General features: G+C 28.6%; 2 protein-coding genes across 4 annotated transcripts; one reads left to right on the top strand and one right to left on the bottom strand.

The window, feature by feature from the left end:
• The first annotated feature begins 6085 nt into the window (after positions 1-6085).
• On the top strand, positions 6086-7787 carry LOC112687319 (geminin-like). Its single transcript, XM_025559953.1, has 4 exons — positions 6086-6643; positions 6719-6867; positions 6932-7104; positions 7564-7787. The coding sequence occupies exons 1-4, from the start codon at positions 6573-6575 to the stop codon at positions 7714-7716; spliced, it is 546 nt and encodes a 181-aa protein (XP_025415738.1). The 5' UTR covers positions 6086-6572; the 3' UTR covers positions 7717-7787.
• Positions 7788-10475: 2688 nt separating this feature from the next.
• Positions 10476-18112, bottom strand: LOC112687318 (glycerol kinase). 3 transcript variants are annotated; one of them, XM_025559950.1, is made up of 13 exons: positions 17750-18112; positions 15976-16097; positions 15841-15903; positions 15057-15315; positions 14899-14986; positions 14384-14531; positions 13456-13565; positions 13180-13285; positions 12992-13102; positions 12654-12910; positions 11490-11695; positions 10846-10974; positions 10476-10739 (listed from the first exon to the last, which is right to left on the bottom strand). In XM_025559950.1, exons 2-13 carry the CDS (start codon positions 16075-16077, stop codon positions 10639-10641), a joined length of 1680 nt encoding a protein of 559 aa, XP_025415735.1. In that variant the 5' UTR covers positions 16078-16097; positions 17750-18112; the 3' UTR covers positions 10476-10638. The 3 variants fall into 3 exon arrangements, with proteins under 3 accessions (XP_025415735.1, XP_025415736.1, XP_025415737.1); XM_025559951.1 differs by having other exon boundaries at positions 10477-10739; positions 15976-16047; positions 17750-18111; XM_025559952.1 differs by having other exon boundaries at positions 10477-10739; positions 15976-16029; positions 17750-18111.
• Between the last annotated feature and the right edge of the window lie 6069 nt (positions 18113-24181).

Below are 24181 nucleotides of genomic sequence, written 5' to 3'. Positions count from 1 at the left end.
ATAAGTGGTAGAGTCATATAAATATATTTTAAATACTTTATTAAATCGCTGATTTAAATTTTTTATACTTTTTTGAAAGCATACCAAGGTAACGAGTCTATAATCCTTGAATACAAATATTGAAATGATCGACAGCAGGAATAATTATTTTACAAAAACCAAAGATATTGCATAAACAATAAATTATTATAATCTATTTAATTAATTTTTAAATTTTTCTTGATAATATTTTATATTTTTCAAGGCTTATAGAATTCAAAAATTGTGCACTTCATTATTCTGTCTGTTCTATCTGCAAATTTTAATACATTTAGTATCAGTTATTATGTAATTTTAATGCAGTATAATTTATTAATGAAGTTTAATTTTTCAATATTTTGATGAAGCTGGTTAATAAATAACTTTTTATTTCTATGTATTAATATGTTATTATTTACATTCAATGTTAGAATATTAACAAATTGTTTCATTAGTAAGTCTTAAATTTCTAATTAAAAACAATTTTTGAAAGAAATATTTTTATTATTTATAGCAGTAAAATGATTTGTTAAATTTAAATAATCTAGTTATTCAAACTTTCCAGAAAAGTGATAACATATTGTTTAAATTGTTTATTGTATATTTTGTGTTAACGAATGTTCATAATTTTCAACACAATATTGATCCCAATAATAAGAACTGTTACCTATGGTATGAACTTTTCTTTACCCTTAAAATGGAATAGATTAAATAAATGATAATTTTGTTATGAGTTTTACTAATCAGAGAAGACTTTTATCTGGTTGAAACCAGTTATTTTAAAAATAACAATTGTGTAATCAAATGATATTACATTATTCAAATACTACTCTATGTTATATATGTACAAAATTATTGTAACAATAATTTTTCTTTAATTGTTTATTTACTTTTTATTACTCAATTAACTTATATGTATATATATATACAACTTATACTTAAATTATTTATTACTTTTTATAAGATTTATTTTGGTAATAAATACAAATATGCACACAACAAAAATACCTGTATCTCAATGTTTCAGAGTGATCAAAATCAATATTAAAATAATTTGTTATTTTATTATTTATAAGATATTAAACTTTCTAACAACAAAAAGTTGTAGACAACCTTTTTGAGTGTTGATGTATAATAAAAAATGTTTATGTAATTTATGTAAAATTGACATTCATGGAATTATTGTTAATTTTCCATAATAACAGTAGTATATCCAATTAGTTGTTGTCATTGCCGTTTAATGTTATTAACCTTAGTTTTCAATATTTGAATTTGACTGCATAAGTAAAAAAGCTATTAAAAAACCCATAGAGTATTTTTATTGGAAGTATATCTTAGTTATGAAATACGTTTTTATTGTAATTTATTTAAAAACATTACGTCAAATAAAAGTTATGATTTATAAAACTTCATATTTTTATTTATATGGAACATAGATTTGTTTTCAACCATTACCTACTTAAATTTATTCATTTAATACAAAATATAGAGTAATTTGGCCAACTACTTAACAATAACAAACATTTTAATTAATTAAAAAAAAAAAATAATTTTTACATTTTATTGCTTACATTTTCATTTTTTATACCAATAGATCTTATCTGAAGTTATACATTTAAAAACAGTATCACATAAATGATAAAAATTACATCTGAAGTGAATGTATGAATGAAATGAAAGCATCAAATTTGGTAATTACGTATGCATTTCTTTTAAAATATACAATATTATACCAAAAATACATATTAGGCATTAAAAATTAATTTTGAACTATTATTTCATGTAATTATATAAGGTACACGAAATTGTATTATTTTATTTTTATACCTCATTATACTAAGGAATTTATATTTATAATAAATTAAAAGAAACTTGTATTTTTTAAAAAATTATATTTTATTGTATGATATTCATAATTATACTATTAAACTATTTACTATTATATTTAACAAATAATCTACAGTAATATTATATGACAATGTAAATAATTATTAATTATTAAAATGATGGTTATGGTATTAAGTTGTACAAGAAAAATAAGTTAGCAAATAGTATTTTAGGTTCCTAGTATTTTTTATGTGACTAGCTGTCTTCTAATTACTTATTTTCTTATTATTTATATACCTACATTTATACACACGCAAACACACATACCCACACCCACACACATAATTTTTTAAGAAGAATATATTTTTTTATTGTAAGTATTCTTAATACTATCTAAAATTGTTACAAATGTTTCATTTAAATTATAAAAATATTTCAAACTTTTGAAAATATAGATTTACTGTAAGTTATATAAAGAACTATACTTATTTTTTATACAATGTAAATTTTTATACAATAAAATCTTGTATTGTTTACCCTTTGGTCGGCTATCAATTTGATATTGGTAGTCATTGGATCAACTATTGTTATGAAACTTATATATTTAATTCTGTGAAACCCTAGTTATCTATTTACCCACACAGTAAAAAAATATTGTGATAACCTCACCATTAATAGTTATTAAAAATGTTAACATTATTTTAAATTTCATTAAGTGGAGATTGATTTTAATTTCAGAAATATTATCAAAGAATTACTACGTAGATTTTTTTTGTCAAAAAATTAATGTTGCCGTAATAATAAATCAATATCACAACAATTGTTATAATCACATAATATGATACATTTATATTTATATAGGCATAGTTATTGTAATATATTATAAAGCTAATATTATGACAATATTATATTATTGTTGTTATATCAATACCTAAATTTTACTTAGTTTCAAAGAATTCAAATTCCTCAAAATGCAAGACTTGCATTAATTAGCTACTAAAAAAATGTAAAGTTTATTGAGTATTTAGAAAAACGAAAAGTTTTTCGAAGTAAGTATTCTTAAATATCAAAATTATTTTATAAGTTATTGTAATAAAAACTCTTAATAGGATTATATTCGTAAGGAATAGAACTAGAAACTGATAGTATCGAAATTGAACAGCTAGAAATAGATAGAAGATTTTCAGTTGGAGTAAAATTTATATCTAAGCATTCTTTGATCTTCCTTCAATTAGTACAACTACTTACTTTTTATCATTTTCATAAAAACTATAGGAATATTAAGATAATAGACGATTATTTCAAATAAAACTTGTATTAATAATCAGGTGTGGATCTAGAAATGAAAAAAGGGGTGCTAGTAAAGTTAGTTACTGCCATAATTCATTGCACATGTCAATTTGTAAGAAGACTTTCATAAGTTTAATTTTTAAATATTTTAAGTACTTACATCCGATATGGTTCTACCTAATGTCTAAGGGGGGGAATTCAGCCTCCATAGTCCTCCTTGATAATAACCTGTTAATAATATATATATGCTACAGACTACAGAAGTAAATTAATTGTGAGGAAGTATTAAAATATAAAATGTAAAAATATTAATTTAACTTTACATATAAAATAGATAGTATAAATATAAGAATTAATACTAACAAAAACTCAATTCTCACGTATGAATGAAATATATTTATATGTAATATGCGGATCAATTACCATGAATGTTATTAAAATAAATTATAAAAACAATAATTAAATGTAGCAAAACTTAAGTATTATTGTTATTATTCTAATGTTTATTTACATGTGTGCAAATGTACAACTGTACATGTACAAATATGGACAACAAGAAATAGTGACGAAAGGTGAAAGTAACAATAACACAAGCTAAATACTTTAAAATATTGAGTAAATATTCAGTACAGGAATATTATATTATTATTATGTGAGTATAATGAATGCAATTTTATGATTTCAAGTATAATATAAATCAAAAAACACTAGAGGAAAATACGAATATTGCATTAGGAAAATTATAGGAAAAATAATAAAATATAGGTAAATATAATAACATTCACTACAACACGACAACGACGAATGTAATTGGCGAGAAAAAATCGGACAAGTCAATTATCGGCATAATGGTTGATAAGAAACGATAAGAAGAGAACTAATGTGAAATCAGTAAAATTGTTAAAAATGTCAAAAATGACTTAAAAAGTAACAAACACCAAAAACTGCAAAATAAAAATTAGTTGTTAAGGATTCACTTGCTGATGAAACACATTTATGGCCAGGAGAGCGTCGTCTAAAAAGTTAAAAAAAAAATGAAAAATGCATCAACTTCATAATTATATAATAAATAAATACACTACCTAACCAATTTTTGTTCGATTGTAAATACTTAATATAAAATCAATAAATAATAACTTTATTTGTCTTCACGTATAACAAGTTACTTTTTGATCGTCAATTATTCAAAATTAAGTTATAATTATAAATATAAAAATAAATAATACACTGATTTTTTTCTACTCTTAATACATAATATAATAAAAAATAAATAAATTTAAAGTTTTAACATTTACATTATAATTCACATTTAAACTATTTTACAATAATAAATTAATTTTATTAAAAATATTTTCATATCTGAAGGTAGGCAAATTTGAATAGCGCATTTGGTATATTGACGGTAGTATATATGGAGTGCAATTGGTACATTGACTTTTGTTATTTATTTTATTGCTATTATAATGTGAACATTTTTATTATGTCTCAGTACAAAAAAGCTCGTACCGTAAAAAAAAAAAAAAAAACAAAATAAATAAACTGGAAATGAAAGCTCTATTAAGTATGGCTATAAGGGCTAGAATAAATCGGTCTATGTATGTAATCTTACAATGTTATACACTATAGTAAGCCAGAGGCGGAACTAGGGAGAGGAAGACAGGGATTCATATACGGGCGTAACATTTTAGAGGGTGTAATTTTTAAAATAATGTATATGTGTAACTTATAATTGACTACTAGTTTAATATATTTTACTTTTTTTAATGATAATTTGTTTAAAACTCAATAAGTATGATTGTATACTTGTTATTAGAAAACAATTGTTGGGAAGAGTATTTGATTCTTTGCCTATGATAGGGCGTAATTTAAATATTTCCTTGGGCGTAAAAATGCCTAGTTCCGCTCTTGATAGTAAGTACCTAATAATGAAATATGTACAAATCACGTAGGTATCCGTAAACGTGCGCGGCAATAATACGAATATCGAGTTGATAATTGTAGTGGGATAATCACCGTACACTGCATTTTTCGTACTTCACTTGGTTCGTGAAACAATAAAATGCGCTCGCGCGTCTAGATCATTTTTGGATTGTTTAATCGCACGATATCGCCCGTGTGCTTGTGCCGCGCGAAAACACCCAACTTCCTATCTTGAGCTGCGTACACACGTTCAGTTTTTGTATAAAACTTGATTGAACAGGACTGGTCGTTCAGGCAAGTCCTAACGTATGTACCGGAAAACTATGTATGCCAAAACTGAAGTGAACTGTCCTCCGGAGTAGTCGTAAAACCTAACCTAACTGATTAAATCAGATTGAAAATAATTAAATTTGTTCGTTCACGTCGCGTTTATCGCACGTTGGGTATTAGAAAACATTTTTGTACGCGATAAACGCGTTGACTAGTTACCTAATCGCGATACCGATGGCAGATAGCAGAGAGTGACGGTTAATCGAATTTGCACTGCACATTTTTACCTTTTTCTGCAAGTTACTCGTCGAAGTAAAAAAGTAAAAAAAAAAAAAAAGAATTGTTAAACGGTAGACAATCAGATGAAAAACGCGAATCTGTTTTCAAAACCGAAATCGATACGTCTCACCGGGAGTTGTCATTGAATCCGTGGGCCGTGTTCTCGACACCGAAAACGTATCCGGTCTCTTTCATCGGTTAGATCATCTACAGGCTATGTTATAGTTCATCTTTGCTAGGCAAACGGATGGACGTGAAACCAATGCTCGACTTGGAAAAAATTAAAAAAGGGGGACTCTATTTACTTTAAAAAAAAAGATCGTCCCCAAAATTTGTTAAGCGTTTTTAATTATAACATAATAATAGTACGGGGACGTTAAAATTTCTCAAAATTAGTTGGGGTACTCCGTTCCCTTGCGTCCCCCCTCAAGTCGAGCACTGCGTGTAACTATGGCAAAATAAACAGTTTTAAACGGACAGTTGAAAAACAAAAACCACGACGAAGTAAACGGTTGAAAAATATATAGTTTACAATTACGCGTTCAAGACGAAGTACTGACGATCGTTATTTCGTCGACTGTTTTCCGATCGACCGTCGAATTGTTACGCGGAAAAGAGATTTTGGACCGCAGGCGAACGGCTCAGCGCGATACCGACGGTATTCGCACTTTAACGTATCGGTCGTTTCGGAGCACGGTCGGAATTGCTGGCTTTTTATCGGTCCCCGGACGGTCGCGTTGATAACGCGTGAAAACCGATACACATTTCGAACAACGATATCGTCGTCGGACAACTAACCGGAACCGAACAGCGACACGCGCACGCCGTTGCCCTGAGCCGCCATCGTCCGGTGCCGGTGCACGATCACGTCCCGGGTCGAAGAGTCGCAGCGGAAAACACGTTCGTCGCGCGAGCGCCCGCGCCACTCGTCTCCCGACTTCCGGTTTCCCGGCCATCCCGTTACAGTCATGAGGAAGTCGCTGGAGGATCTCGGCAACAAGAACGTCGTGAACGGCAGCAGGGCTCAGCAGGACACGGTGTGAGTGTTATCCGCGATCCGAGGCGGACGATTATTGTTGATAATATCTAATTGTTTTTTTTTTCTTCTCCGCAGTGACACCGCCGCCGCCAAGACCGCGAAATCGCAGAACCCGGCCGACGATCATGAGACCGCTGTCACAGATCAAAATGAAATATTGACCATGGCCAACGTCGATCCGTCCTGGTACAACCAATTGATTATCAACGATCTCACTTCAACCGGTAAGCGCGTTCGACGGTTCTGGCTAAACTTGATCGCCATATGCTTATGTCATGACTGTTACAGCTGGCCCAAGTGAAAAATATTGGGAAGTGATTGCTGAACGCCGCAGAGAAGCTTTAGAAGCCGTTTTGGAAGAAAATCAACTGTTACATAAAGTAGTTAGTGCTCTGGAAGAAGAAAACATGATTACCAAAACATTGATCGAGTACAGCACAGAACTTATTAATAAATTACAGGTATAGATATTTCCTTACATTATTCAAATCTATTATGTGAATAATAATAGTAGTTTAATATGGTGTGTACAATTTGTTCAAAATATTTTTCAATCCTTATGCAAAAGACTCCTGTCTTAACATTTGCATGAACAAGTGTTAAAAACTCATAATGAATAACTTATTAAAAACACCATTGATTTATTTATTGGATTAACATCTAGATTTTTAGAAATTTTATTAAAATTATTACTTTTTAGTATTTAAAATATTGTATTATATTATATATAATATTATTAATATATTTAATATTTTATCTAACTTTTAATATAGCGATTATTTCTTGAATAAAAACGACTATAATGTATTTGTTCTCATTTATACTTAAATTTTTACATTCTCATATGAATGTTGTAGGAATTAATACTATTGTGTTATATTAATGTCATATTAATGAAAAATTAATAATGTTTGATATAGGAATTTTTTAAAAAAGAACATTTTTCTTTTGACGATGAGTTATCTTCTGAAGAAAACAGCGATTTGAACACACCAGACAGTCAAGACAACGATCAACATATAAATAAAAAAATGAAAATATCACACTCTGGTGAATGTTCAGATAGTGAATAAGACTGAAAGTTCTATTTATAATAAAAATTCAGGTTAACTACCTCATTATTATTTATTTAAAAATAACTGGTTTCCTATTAGTTTATTTCTATAAATTTATTTAATATTTATTTTTTATTTTGTATTTATAATCAAAGTATTTAGAAATTATGATATATTTTTTTTCATTTTCGTTTAAATATTGTTAAATTTGTGGATGTATTTATTACTAGTCTCAAAAATTATTATTTCATTACCTGGATAAATACATTTCATTAAGACATAGTTAATCAAGGATATTTATTTATATTTCCATTTTGTCTATGTTCCTTCTTATTTTAGATATATTATATATTGTCCACAGGTTAATTTTATAATTAATTTACAAAAGCATTTTCCCTGGATACAATCATTTTGAAACTAATACTTTTTGTATGTTACGATTCATGATTTTCACATTGAAAATTCCTTTATGCATATATAATATAATATTATAATTTATATAGTTTTTGCAATTTATTCCATTAATAAGTATTCGTAACAGGCAGGAACAAAAATTTAAGTGATGATGAAAGCCACTCCATTGATGATACTTTTTGTGTATGAATTATTATTAATATCGATTAATATTGTTTTATCATAAGATATTATAATGCTATTTATGGTTCAGTCATCTACAAGAACTACCAAAAAGAGCGGAGATATTCACAAATATATAATGCTCAAACAAATATATAATTTTTTAGAATTTTTATTGAAATGCACTACATTCGATTACTTGTTTAATAAAATGTATACTTAAAAGAAATATGTTTTTAAGTAGTCTAAATATGTACTAGTGTCTGTAAATTATTCCTTTCATAGTATCATTTGGAAAAATGAAGTGAGTGAAATAAGTGTATGAAATTGATAAAAGTTCATTAGATTAACACTTCCACTAAAAAAGTTTTAAGAAAGGTATATGCCTTAACAGTGGCGTAGCCGGGGGGGGTTTGGGTGTTGTAACCCCCCCACCTTAGTTTTTATTTAATATTTTTTTTAATTATTCAATTCCCTGTATGCGTCATTGATAGTTGACCGTGGTAGACAACTGATGGTGACCAATAAATTACTAATTTTGTGTTGTTTCTCCGTGGCTGATAACAATTTATACAAATACGTTCTTATTTGAAAAATGGTACGTAACAATATAATAATGTGTACATAACATCATATTGATTATTAGACTATCGGATATTTCATGTGATCAATTTATTATGTATGAAAATGGTTTTTTTCTCTCATCATAAGTTTGTATTTTTTTTAAATACCTCAAAAAAAAAAAATGTTTTATCCGAATCAATAGGACGTATATGTTCATCAACCCATAACCGTTTGAAACTATTATGTCCAACAAGATGGGTAGACTGACATGACTCAATAATTATTTTCTTTGTGTTATTTGATGCAATAGTTGATAGTTTATCTGAAGTTTGTACTTGGCATGATAGAAATGCTTCATCAGGAACATACCAATTACTGTGTGCTATAACACGTCCAGAATTTATACTAGGAACTTATAAACTGGGACACGTGTTGAGTTGGAGTTTATCAATAAGTAAGTTTCTTCAGACAAAGAATACAGATCTGGTTGAAGCTATTTAAACCGTTTATGACGTAGCTAAACAACCAAGATTAAATAATAAAAGTGAATTTAAAATTATATTTAATTATGTAAAATCTAAATGTGATGCCTTAAGTATTGAAATATCTATTTCTCATACAACTAATAAGCAAAAAAAACAGATGCAATATTCAGGTTAATTTGCCTGAGGATTATTACAGAATATCTTTATTCGTTCCATTTATAATTTTTTAAATCAATTAAATAATCAATTTTTATCTCATAGATCTGTAATTGAAAATTTAAACGTTATTTTACCATCATCCAATAGTATACAATATGAAGAAAAAATTAAGCAGCTAGATGAAATGTATTAAGGCGATTTAGATTGCAGTGTGTTAGCAGCTATGAGCAAAATTAAAATTTGGCAACAAAAATTTACAGGATCTAAAGATTTACCAAAAAATGCTATCGATGCTCTAAAAAAATGTAACATATCAATTTTCTTTTCTACTTTCAAACTTTTACAGATTTTAGCAACTCTCCCGGTTATAACTGCTTACAGTGAACGATCTTTTTCAACATCAAAAATACCACATGTGAAAATAGGTAGAATGGTTTGGCAATGATGAATATACCCAGTGATATAATGATACTCTGATGATGTCCTAAATAAATTAGGGACCAAAACAAAAAAACTACAGTTGATGTAAGTTTTAATGTAATTAAAATTTTGTTTGACTTTAAATGCTTTAAATAAAGTACAAGAAAATTTAAAATAATATGTTTTATGAAAACCTAAACCGTAAACCCCCCTCATTGAAAAATCCTGGCTACGCCACTGTGTCTCTAAATATTGGTCAAACGTGAAGTACAACTTTTGCCTAAATAATGAACACAATCGAGTTGTATCACAAAATAAAAATATTCATTGTCTTGTACTTACAGGGTTACAAATAAGGTGATAAAATAAATTATAATTTTTTCTAATTATATAATATTAAGTATATTTTAATATATTTGAATAAATGAAAAAAATATTTAGTTGTTAACTAAATATAAATATATATATATATATATAACAAATAAAGATAAATCTCTAAAAATAATGTATAAATTTTAACTTAAAATTTAATTTTAAAATAATTTCAAATCATTGATTTTTCTTTTTTTCTTTTTAAACAGGTCATTACTGAAAACACCCAAAATTATTATATTTTTATTGAATGTGATTAGCACAATACTATGAACCCATTTATAATATTTAACTGAACACAAATATTATAATAAAATACATGCATAAATATATATAAAAAAAAAGTGTAACTGATAGTAGTTTTCTAAAATCCAGCAAAATCATCATTGTCTTCATCATTATCCCTATTCCATCCAATGCTTTGCTTTATTGCGTTTTTCCACATATCATATTTTGTTTTTTGTTCTGAAACCAAAAATATCATTTTTATTGTACTGAACAAACATTTGACATTTTTTATACATTTTAATAGAATTTATTAATTATGTAAAACAGGGTTTTTTAGATTTACCTTTGTAGCAGATTGTAGGAACATAAGTGTCACAGTCTGATTTGACACTGTGCATTCTCCATACACCAACTGCAAAACCGGCTGCCAAAGCTGCGCCAAGAGCTGTAGTTTCCACCATTTTTGGTCGTACTGTTTAAAATATAAAATTAAATATCATTCTCTACTTATATGATTGCAAGTCGCTTTGGGAATATATAGTCAGAAACTGTAGTGTATGATTATAGGATGTTGTTTTGGTGACTATTTAAGACAATATTTTATCTAACTGTTAAAGCCGTTCGTTGCAACCTGTGTTTTGCCTTAAACATAAATTAGGTACAAGAGAAGTAAACGGTTATTTACAAACATAATAAACTGTTAGAGTCGAAATAATGATCTATAGATACAGGTCATATCATTGATAAAGCAGGTAGTATGCAAAAGTTGTCGTCCCTGTCTGATGATTCATATTATCCAAATTAATAAAATTAATTAGTAGCGACTTAACGAGAGCCTTATTGTAAAAACTTTTGGGCAAAATGTAATTTGATCTTTTACATTCCTCGTGTGGTTAGTTAAAGATATGAAAAAAAAAAAAAGAAGAATTCGTTAATAGCGAAATGGTTGTAAAAATATAATAAACTTGTGTGTATAATAATGCTTACCGACGGGAATACCACAAAGGTTTGTGAGTATCTGCAAAAAAGTGTCGCTGACTGACATCCCGCCGTCAACGTTTAATGCCGTAGTTGGATGGCCAGTATCCGACTGCATGGATTGCAAAACGTCCTTGGTCTGAAAACAGATGCCTTCGAGCGTGGCTCTCATCAAATGCGCGTCGGTCATCTCCATTGTCAACCCCGAGATCGTGCTGCGCACATAACAAGAGGACAATCGGTAAACTCATAATCGGATTTACACGCGTTGATTAATTACTGTTCGAGGTCACGTAAAACGGATAACTACGAGTCGCCTACACTATATCGGTTGAATCATAGATGACAAAATGATTTGTTGCTTTTTACATGGTAACAATCGTAGTGGACGTTGAATTCGGGTGATTTTACACAGCTTTTTGCGCCAGAAACTTACGTTTTCGTTCCATCATATTTTGTTTGTTTTGATAAGTTAGGAAAATGTTCGTTTAGCAGTCGTGAAATATACAAATCATACTTTGTGAACCGAAATTCGGACGCATGGGGTATATTGTTTTGAAGTTGCACGACCCCGCCGTGAACGTTTTACACTGATCGAGACGCAAGTGTCTTTTATTTTTATATAATATCGGGAAACGTTTAACATAATTCAAGAGCAATAGAAATAAAACGAAGCGCCAACTATTGGCTGTAACCGGTTATGAAAACAATTAGGTTTTCGATACGAAGTTTACAAAAAGTGATAACGGGTGTTTGATAGTATAATCATAACGAAGTTGAAAGAGTTTACGCGATCATTGTTTCAAAATATTACCAAATTCGCAGATTATTTGTACGTGGAAAGAGAAGACTTAAAAAGTTTTTAAGAGTGAAATAAGGTTGGTGGAATAGGACTATCGGCCTAACGAAACGTAATATAATAGGAAGCGCGGAACTTATTAGTTGTTCAGCTATAATATTGGGTGAATTTTCACAAGGCATCGCATTAATCCGGTGTTAGTTAAAATTTAAATGCGACACCTAAAAATTAAGAGAATACATCTGAACACCATAATGCGAAACGTGCGGATTATATTTCGCTCGCCAAACGCTTTGAATCTGAACATAGAACTGTCCAAACATCCGTATTCAACACTGACCAAAACTATATGTAACAATACGCATGATACTGACCCGCGAGCGTCACTTCGCCAGTACGGTGCATACAGGCCAGAGAAAGCCGGCACAAAATGAACACCGTTGGTGTTTTCCACAGTGTCAGCTTTCATTGTGAGGTCCTGGTAGCTGTCCACAACTTCGAGATTTTCCATTAACCACTTGGCTGCAAATCCAGCCACGGCTACTGATCCTTCAAGCGCATAAATAGGATCGGTGTGAGCTCCCATTTTAAAGGCCACGGTTGTCAGGAGACCATGTTCAGAGATAACAGGCTGTAAAAATAAAATGCAAGCATTTTTATTCACTATTTCAAAACTCCAAAAAAATTAATAATAATTAAAATAAACATTTACCTTACGACCCGTATTGTACAATACGAAACATCCAGTGCCAAATGTACTTTTTGCCTGTCCTGACAAAAAACACATTTGACCTAAAAGTGCAGCTTGCTGGTCTCCAATACACTAAAGGTTAAAAATAAAAATTATAACATAAACTAATACATTATTATTTTAAAGGCATTATTATTGTCTATTATTACTCCGGCTATCTTTGTTTCTGCAAGAGGTCCATCTACCATACGGCCAAACACTTCTGAACAGCTACGTATTTCTGGTAATATCACTCCGTTTGGTATGTTGAAGAACCTGTAATCAAAACAAAGTCAATAGTTGGAATATTCTAATTAAAATTGAACAAGATCTTAAGGTGTACTTTTGACAATCATATTAACTCACTCACACTTATTTTTACTATTAAAAAATTATAAATGGTTATTACCAAGACTATTCGATATCGAACACTATTCGAAACTCACTCGATTAATGTCTGATCCCATCGTAAAGAATGAATATTCATCAGCATCGTTCTTGAAGCGTTTGTAACATCAGTCACGTGAACTCCTCCTTTAATACCACCAGTGAGATTCTATGAGCAGAAAATGTGTAATAATTAAAATATTAAAATATAATGTGTATTCATTTGATTTTTTTTTTTTTTTTTTGGGTTAAATTGGTATGTATACTAAATAAAAATTAAAACAATATAAAAATAATTTTATATATTATTTTAGCATTGATTGTCATTAAATAGTTTAAAAGCATAACTAATTTTCTTTTATTCATAAATCCCTACAATTTTTACTTATGAAATCAATGTTACTGATTCAACTTCAGAAAAATATTGGTAGTTACATCATTAAAGTCATGTTGATGTTTATATTATTAATTATCAAACACCACTAAAATTATAAACTATAAGTACAATTATGGTAATGAATAAGCCGAAAAAATGATTTTAAACAAGCATTATTCTGTTTTTATTACGATTACTAGGTTTTTCCAAAATATTCTTAGCACCCTAATAATAATTCTATCTCTAAATACTTTTAGAAATTTAATATATTTTTTATTGTTTTAAAATTTAATTTTTATAAAAGAATAAGGCATAATTTTTACATAATATAACTAATTATTTACTTCACTACATTTTAACACCTATCCTATATAATAAATTATGAATATTTATAAGTAAAATTAAAATTAAAAAATCATCAAATCATTTTCTATAGTTATGTTTTTATTTTACTAAAAAAAAAAAATTATACAATTAAGTAAAAAAAAAAAAAAAACCAAAATGGTTAGGTAGACCAATTGCCAGTAATTATTTTATATAAAACATTATTTATGTAATACATACAAATAAAAATTTAAAAATGACAAACTACATTAATCTGAGATTATTACCCAAATTAGCCAAGAGTCAATTGTACCAAACATACACCTCTTTTCTTGTATAGCTTTTAAAACTTCAGGAACATTTTCCATTAACCAAAGCAGTTTAAATACACTAAAGTATGGATTCATTGTTAGACCGCATTTGAACTGCAAATTCCTATCAGAAATAAGTTTTAAAAAGCCCATATAGGCAAGTATTAGTATCAAAACATAACAATTAAATAATTATAAATTAAACTTTAAATGACCTATAGCAGTTTTTTTTTTTTAGTTATGTGAAAATCTTAGTAAATAAAATTAATTTATTAAGAAAGGCAATTTAAAATAAATTATTAATAAAATGTTTAATTTATGAGTTGAGGTTTAATATAATCAAGCATTTTCAAGTAGTAATATTAAAGTAAAAAAAACTATTAAAATCTTAATCGCTAAAAGGAATAAAGATAATTTTGAAAGTTTAAAAATTGATCATGTTAAGAAGTGCTGTAATAATATTCTGTTGTTTTAAATTTCAATCATTTTACCTTTTTCTTTCATCTAATGTATCACAATTTGGAATTCTTTTCTCGAGTAATCTTTCAACTATCCCTTGTGCTCTCATATCCATCCAAACTATTTATGTAGATACAATCAATTTAAAATAAAATAAAAATTATGCTAAAAAATAAAATAATCAACTTACTTATGGCATTGTATAATGGTTTTCCTGTATACTTGTCCCATACTACAGTACTTTCTCGCTGATTTGTCACACCTATTGCGACAATTGATGAAGGCGATATGTTTATAGACTTAAGTTTTTCACACGTCACAGTGATAGTTTCTTTGACTTTTATCAGAATATCTTCAGGATCTTGTTCAACCCATCCATCATTCAAGCATATATTAGTTGTATTGATTTGGTGGCTGGCAACAGGCAAGTGAGTTTTAGATGAAAATACCTATAAAAAATAATACATTAAATTACAGGAAATAATATCGGAACATAAATTATTAAAAATTGAATGGTTATTAAACAAATACACAGTCAAATATAATATTCAATATTATATACACATTCCTAATATTTTTTAATAAATATATTTTTAATAATTGGAGAACATAAAAATTAAAAAATTATGTATAATTTGATAAATTAATTTAAATAAAAATACTGATCGAATACCAATTATATAATGTTATATACATTTTAAATGCAATTTTTAGATGAACATGAAAATTCAGAGATAAATTAATATTGAATTCTTACTTGGTTTTATTATTAAATATTATGATAGGACCTAAATAGAGAGAAATAAAATGAAAATATTGCAAAACTGAATTGTTTGTTTTCAAGAAAAAAAAATATTATTAGTAATAAATATTAATCTCATTATTAAAATATAATACCTAAATTGTGTGTAGCATATTTATATACACATTTATTAACAAGTAATAACGGACAATAATTAAATTTAAATACAAACCAAAAATCGCGTACTACTAGATCCTTCATCAATAGCACCAACAAATGTTTCTTCAGCAGGAGTCTAAAAAAGAATAATGATTAAAAATTGTTACTAGTGTTTATAGTCAACAATTTCAATAAATAAATACTATACCGATTTATTCCTCTTATAACAGATCAAATTGTGTATTCTAGACATTTTGACAAACTGTAAATTTTGAATAAACTTTACAAAAAAATAAAACAAAATTATCATAATGAATCAAAACGTATGATCTGAAAATTCAATAGTAATTTTAATTATGATACATATTTATAAATATAAAATAAATATGATAAGATAAGATCAAAGGCAATAAAATGGCACAATTTAAAAATATAAATACCGTTTTAATAACTAATTAAAATCATGTTATATACATTGAAACATTCATAATCTAACACATTAAATAATGATTTTAATGAAGTATTAAATTTGAGTTTAATATTTATTTCAAAATAATTAGTTATATTAAATCTATTATTAAAATATGTTATCATATGAAAAATTGTTCCATAATGTCATAAAAATAGCTTAACTTAATTGTTCTAACTATCTATTGTAATTACTATGAACCATACTGTCACTATGAACTTATTATACCTTTAAGTTATACTAATATCATTACTGTCCAATCATCATAGTTTTTCAGACTTGACAAACAAGTAATAAAATAATAATGAAAAAAAAAAAAGTTCTACAGCAAAATGAAATAAATTATTTTCTTTCTTTCTTCTCATATCCATCAATATTTTACACCATAATAATGTACTGTTAGTCCTGTCAGCTAAGGTTAGTTGGTAAAAATTCTACAAAATCTAAATTCTTTTGGAATTTTACCAAAAAAAAAATATTTATGTTCCTTGACAATGTTGTGAAACCAAAAAACCTTATTTATTTGAAAAAAAATTACTTAATAAACAATGCCCAACAATTGTGTTTGTAATTTCACATTGCTAGAATATACTGTACATAAACTGTAATGTAAACCATTATTGAATATAATATAAAGTAGAAAGTATTGCGTATTTGATAAGCGTCATAGAATTGATCAACAGATTACAACTGGGTTGATTATATTATAATGATGTACAAAGACTTTACCTAATAATTAGATAAAAATCTGATACGGCAATAACAAATGGTATTTGTTAACGATTACATGACTCATTTGTAGATAAAGTATGTTTCAAGGAATTACAATCATTCCATTCAACTGAATAATTAAAATAGAACTATGTAACGTGATTTATTAACATCAAAGCTTGCAGCAATGTAATCAATTAATATTTTGAGAATTTTCTCATACCGTCAGGGCCGGCAAGAACTTTTGAGGACCCCCTAAGGCTGACTGATTCCAAGCCCCCTTTACCTACACTAGTTTGGCCAATATATACTACTTGTACATACTTTAGTACAATAAAAATATTGTAAAAGAGACTGAAGACACGACGGGTCTTCCCTGTTCCACCCTTTATACCATTCTAAAGAATGAACGGTTTGTTTGAAGTGTGAACATTGTTCGACTAATGGATCGCAGAATGACAAAAGGGCAAAAATGCTACGGGCGTCGGTGTACAAAAGGAACGGTGAACCATAGCGGAGAGGGAACTCCGACAACGGTGCAATCGGATGTCGGTGGTGTTCCGGGGACGCGAAGAAAATGGCCGACGCGTCGATTTTTCGACATAGGTTGGAGATTGGCACGCGCGCGCCGACGGAGTGTCGTCCGTCTCGGGAGGGATCGGTGCGTGAACGAGACCCCGGGGACGAGAATACCGTTTTCCCAGTTCGGGAGGAAAACGAAAAACGAGCAACCCGGGACGGGAGAAAAAAAGCGTCAGCCGCGGGCGGGGACGGGAGAGAGGTGAAACCGATGGATACTCACCGATAGAAGTGCGACCTGGAGAAAGCGATGCGGAGAACTGACGGGACGACGACGACGACGGCAACAGCGGTGGTGGCGGCGCGGCGGCGGCTTCGGCAGCGGCGGCGTAGGACGGCAGCAGTCGATCGGCGGGACGGCAAGGGGGAGCGGTAAAACAATGCGCGCCCGTCGTCGGAGTGCGTACCGCGTCCGTACGGGCCTGGTAACGAAAGACGGATTTTCTCGCTCGGTCTCGCTCTCCCTCCCCCGGACGGATAGGCCGTGAGGACGCGAAGCGAACGGGCAAAAATGCCGTCGTCGACGACGAATGTCACCGTGAAACGTCACCGGCGGCTGCTGCTGCTGCTGCTGCTGCGTCTCCGGGGGGCGCGCGAAACGGTTTTGCGGTTAATGTTTCACGGGAAAACGTACGTACCGGCGACGGAGCCGACGCGCGCGCGTTTATTGTTACCCCGTTCGCCCTCCGTCCATCGCGGTGATACGGCTTATCCGGTACACGTTATCAGCGGTTGTCGGGCGCACGTGCGCGCGAACCGTACAGCGAAACGCGTTCGTTCAACGATAATAGTTTTCCCGACATGAACGCGAAAGCGCTTACCGACCAGTTCGTCTCCGCGTACGTGAAGCTGCTGGACGGTCTGCACGGCGACGTCCGAGTGCTGAACGCGATCAGAGCCAACATTCTGTGAGTAGTGCCTAGTCATCTGGACCGAAAAACCGCCGTCCACGATACCGGTTTTTCGACCAACGTGCCCCTTATACGCATCGGCGTTGGTGAATTGATCCCCGAGATTTCATTTATTTACTAGTTAATTCTCGTGTTCGTTTAAAGCAGGTACAAATCAATTCTCAAGTATGAAAGAACAATTTCGGTCTAATGGTGTTATCCAGAACACACCACGAGGAGTCTTCAGACAGTTTTTTTTTTTTCAAGTGTTTTCATATTTTAAACCATTGTAATATGATAATTAATGTAATACAATTAATTTTAGAGGTTTTGCAAAAAACATTTTCCACAGCTTTCCTTTTCAAACAAATACTCAACGTTTCCCTCTTATAATACTTATGTTATGGTTATGATTGATGTTGCTTTCTGCGATTTTATTACTAGAATTGAGTTCTAAATAATACTTACAGCTACTCTTACTACAAGTTAGCATTGGATATCATTTGATAGCATTTTATGAAAACATTACTTATATCCATTTATCAGTATTAATGGTTTAGACTTTTTTGCTTGTTATAAACTCCATATTTATTCAGAAATTGACACTACGAACTTATGTTGAACTTACAATGGCTGTAATGGTATTGGAGAATGTTTTTAAAATTCTAGAATGTTTGACTACAAAAATTACTATCAAAAAACAATTGTCATAAATTCATAAACGATAAAATTTAATAAAATACATACCTTTTTTTTTTTCGTTACTGATATGCAACAATATAATACCTAAGGAAATCAACTCATATATACCTCTTAATTGCTACGGAATAAATTCACCGGTGTTAATGCAGGTAAACAGGTAACTGGGAATCAACTCATATGTAGCCGATCGTATTACTTTTCTCACATAATCCAAATTGTCCATGTACACAAAAACTGTTGTCTCCGTTTGTTTTACTCATTTCGCTATGTGTTCATTTTCATTTCTTATGTACTCGACAACAGTGGTTAAATTTCCATAGTAGACTCTACAAACATTAAATTTGTGAACATAGACAATTATCTTTATTTTTTACTTACACTAATTGTTTAATTGCTTGTTTATTTACAAACCAGCAATAGTAAACCTATACATCAAGTAAAACCAAACTAACAAGTAAAAAAGTAAAAATTTACTGTTAATTTTTACAGTTTCATTGTATACTTGATTTTTATTGTTAAGAGTGTTGACATTCAGTACATTTTTATATACTTCACTAATATAATATTTTTAATAATTTATACCAAATATTTTATAAACCTATTTTATTATAGATGTTCTCAGTACAACAAAAACCTTGAACAAAACAATGAAAATGAAAATGAATCTACTAATATAGACAATCATTGTAAATATTGTCTCACACCTTGGAAAAATGGAAATTTCACTATGAAGACTATTCCAAAATGTAAAAACAGTAAATTAAAGAAAAAATCACGTACATTTATATTGGTAAATCCTTATTATACAATATTTAATTAAATATGTACTTTTAGAAATTATTTTATGAAATATTTTAGGTGATGAAATGTCTCGTATGTTTACGTGTAACCAATTCATTTTTTGAAAAGAATAAAAAATTGAATAAGAAGCCAACTAAAGAAGTACCAAAACGTAGTACTGAAAACATTGTTGAAACACCAAAAATTGAAGAAGTAAAAGTTAAAATGGACATAAAAAAACCAAAAAAAAAAAAAAGAAATCTCTATGCTGGTTTGAATCCATTAGTTTTTAAAAATAGAGATTTATGTAAAAAAAACAAAAAAAAACCAATTACAAACTTATAATTTATAATAAACATTATGTTTTGTACTTCATAATTACAATATATCCACATATATTTACTTTACTAATTATTTCTGAATTAAGATTTTCCATATGAATGAGAGTCTTGATTATGGAAATCAGATTATGGTTTTTTAATACATTTATACATTTTTACTACAATTATTCATTCAAATAAAAAATAAATAAATTATAAGTTATTAATAATATTGACATTATATTTAATATTAAAATAATGTGTTATATATTGATTTTCTAAAGTATGTTCTTATGCTGTTGAAAATTCAAAGGATTATTTAACTAATTATTTATATATATATAAAGACATACAAATGTATAAACTAACAAACTACCGACATGTATGTCTTTCCATAACTATTATAGTTCATTTATTAAATTAAAAAGAAAATATATTTTTGATGATTTTTTTTTTTTTAATAATAAATTCAGAGAAATTTTAAACTAATTACAAACTTCATTTGAATGTGAATGAAGTATAATTGTACTCTATCCAAACATGAAGACCAACTACTATCTTAATGATGGACTACTTAATTGTCACATCAGTCTTTTGGTTCAATTGCAAAGCACAATTATCATTTCATGTATAAAATCAATTGTACTATACCCAAGAATGAGAATTGTAAAAACATTTAAAATGCTTAAATATATATAGAGTAATACATGAAGCGTATCCTCTTAATTCTACATTTGATAAAAATCAAAATAATGTAAAAGTGAGATGCGTAATAGTGTTTAGATTTAACAATTATATTTATTATTTTTCCCAATGTGGTTTTTACAGCTTTGAATGGTATTGTATAAATTTGGTGCAAATGTTTTGGAGGCTTGTTTTTTTTGCATTATTAAAAAAGTTTGTTAACATTTGTTTTACACAAATGCTCTACATGCACGTTGACCACTGTGGATATATCAACATTGTGTATTATGCATTTAACTTTAACAGCAGTGAATTTTCAAATTCTTTTCTACTTGTACAAACAAAAGTCTATCAATTATTGTTAAAATATACTAAATTGCTTTCGTTTAACAAATTATGTGATGCTATGATAATGTAGAAATGTAATTATTGTATGAAAAACTAAGAAAGAAAAATATGTTACGTATATATATTATGAATATATTGTTAGTGCCATGGAATTTTGTATCTAAGCTACTTTTTAATCAATCTCTTTTTCATGACATGAGGTCTACTTAATGTTTATATATCTTAAAGCTTACAACTTATATTCTAATGCAATAAACTAAAATAACTGATTCATATATTTGCTAGTATAATTTTTTTTTTATGTTTTATGTATTTTATATTTATAATTAAGTAAATGAAATCAACACTTTATATTTTTACTATGTATATCTATTTTGAAACATTAATTTGTATTAACTAAACGGAAAAAAAAATCATATTGCTGGAAAACGTTGTAAAAAAATATTGTTAAATATAGTCCCATTGGAGGAAATAGTTTTCCAACAAATATTAATATTTGTTATCTTACTGTTAATTTGTTTTATAATTGAAATATTTTTATCACTTATTTTATACGAATTTATTGACAATATGTGAAGTATGAAAGACAGAATCAAATGTGTATTGTGTTAACGATCAATTCCTATTACAAACTAGTGTTCAATGAAGTATCACTTTATAATCGCTTGATAATAAAGGACACATGTCACCATTTGCTGTTACCAATCACTTAAGTGGACCTTATGAGTGTTTGAAGCTATGACTGGGACCTTTTGGTTTTTGCAGTTCCGGTTCTCATTAACTTCATTAAAAGGTTCTGGTTCTGGTATTATAGGGTTCTAAATGTAATTTTTTATATTTATTTCATTGTATTTTTTTATACACTTTTAAATGTGTATGTTATCAGCATTATAGATAATCTGTCACAATGCATAATGTTTCAAAATATAACTCTACAACTTCAAGTATAAATATATCTATACATATAAGTTGCTATAAGTTTTTTATAACTGTTATATAGAAATATATAATAGTAAAATACCATAAAAAGTATTTAATAATATCTATAATACTGTTGTAATAAATAAGTTTATTTTAAATTAAATATTTTTTCTGGTAACATAAAATACTTATATTATTTACATTATGTAATATTACTCTAAAAATTAATACAAATAAATAATTATTATTATTGAATTTTATAGTTTGTAATATTATTTTTTATTATTAAATAACAAATTTGTGCGAATAAGTAATTGATTTTCTACATTTTTACTGGATATATTTCTTTGGTATTATAATACATACTTAAGTCTAGAAAAAAGACGCTCAACAATGACTTGGGTAGCTGGAACGCTAAAAATGTCTTATAGGTATTCAAATTTTACTTAGCACTAGAATAGCACCTATTTAAAACTTAAAAAATTTGTTTTTAGAAATTTATTGATTCTTACTTATAACGTTATATTAATAACTATATGAATACGCTATATGAATGATATAGGTAATGTATAAATAAAAAATCGTACCATAAAATATCGTTCATATGAAACGGTCCTAACACAATGCAAATATAAATACAAAAATAATAATATACATAAATTGTATTATATTATCAGATTTAGAAACATTTAAAAATATCTCGACCGAAGCACTACATCGCTGGCCGTATATCGATTGATATTTATCATGGCTCATAGATATTTCTTACTTTTGTTTTAATACTCGATGACACGACAGCCTTTAGTAGTCCGTCTGTCAGTACGTAATATTAAGAATAAAAACAAAATTAATAGGGTTTGTAACAGCTGATATTTTTCATATTATTATAAGGGTTTCAGTTATTTGAATATGTAAAAATTAGGTTCCAGTTCCCAATATTTTAAGGGTTTTTGGGTTCCAGAACCGGTTCTTTTCGGTTCGGTTCGATTCCAGTACCTGGTTTGAAGTACCTACATGAAACAGCTACTATAGATGTTTACTTAGCATGGGCGTGACCAGGGTTTTTGTCAAGTTTAGTGGGTTCAAACCCTCCTCCCCATGGATACTTGACAAATATATAATATGTATTAACTACTAATATATAATAATGTATTTCCCAATTTTAGAGTTTTTTTTTTTTATAACAATTTATTTATTTATTAGGTATTATTTTCTCCTTATTAGTCTGTATTATTTGATATTGGTGATGGTAGGTAACTATTATTATTCTAAGACCGTGGTAACTACCAACTAAGACCTACAATCACGAATCACAAAATAAAACTTTCAAGTTATCAATTTATCATATAATATCATATCGCAGGTTATTTTAATAATAATTATACAATTTATTCTTTCTTTAAATAAGTTTTCTTCCGTGCAATTGTGCTCATATTTTGAGTTTTGAAATTGTTTAATTTACCATTAAAAAGTCGCATAATAAAATTATAAACTATTTTACCATTACAGCTACGAATGTCAGTGCTACTGCAGCCGATAAAATTTAACATAAACATGAATTGGAAACGGAAAATAGTCAAATGACTGATAATCAGGTAAGGTAATAATTTTGAGATTTTTGACTAACAACTGGTAGGTATATGCCATGTTAAAGTCTTTATTATTTGCACGCTATTAAATTACATTATTCTTTAGCATGGAGCCTAATATGTGCATAAAGTACTTATGTGACTAATATTAGGAATTCAAATTAACATAACTATAAACATTGATTATACTCGTTAAATACTTAATACTTTGGCATTATTTTAATTTTATTTTTGTATTGTCTTGTTTTATAAAAGTTGGAAAATGTTGTACCTCTTACACACAAAAATGATATTAGCTTGTTCTTTATCTGATCATGAAAAAAACATAGTAAGTATTCTGCTAAATACTATTTCCCAGCATGAACTGCATCAACAATTATATTTTTAGGTAATAAAAAATGTATAGTCACCTCCAGCAAAT

Source organism: Sipha flava, unplaced genomic scaffold (genome assembly GCF_003268045.1).
Source record: "Sipha flava isolate LNK unplaced genomic scaffold, YSA_version1 340_pilon_pilon, whole genome shotgun sequence".
NCBI classification, from domain to species: domain Eukaryota; kingdom Metazoa; phylum Arthropoda; class Insecta; order Hemiptera; family Aphididae; genus Sipha; species Sipha flava.
The sequence above is the reverse complement of the archived record's forward strand: the minus strand, read 5'-3'. Positions and strand labels throughout refer to the sequence as shown.

What these genes read in the sequence shown, in the direction of transcription:
- LOC112687319 (XM_025559953.1), top strand. Translation starts at nt 6,573, where the DNA reads ATGAGGAAGTCGCTGGAGGATCTCGGCAACAAGAACGTCGTGAACGGC. An exon ending in AGGGCTCAGCAGGACACGGT is followed by an intron (nt 6,644 to 6,718) that starts GTGAGTGTTATC and finishes TCTTCTCCGCAG; the next exon opens with TGACACCGCCGCCGCCAAGA. An exon ending in AACTTATTAATAAATTACAG is followed by an intron (nt 7,105 to 7,563) that starts GTATAGATATTT and finishes TGTTTGATATAG; the next exon opens with GAATTTTTTAAAAAAGAACA.
- LOC112687318 (XM_025559950.1), bottom strand. Translation starts at nt 16,077, where the DNA reads ATGATAATTTTGTTTTATTTTTTTGTAAAGTTTATTCAAAATTTACAG. An exon ending in TGGGATCAGACATTAATCGA is followed by an intron (nt 13,286 to 13,455) that starts GTGAGTTTCGAA and finishes TTTTGATTACAG; the next exon opens with GTTCTTCAACATACCAAACG. An exon ending in TGTACAATACGGGTCGTAAG is followed by an intron (nt 12,911 to 12,991) that starts GTAAATGTTTAT and finishes TTATTTTTACAG; the next exon opens with CCTGTTATCTCTGAACATGG.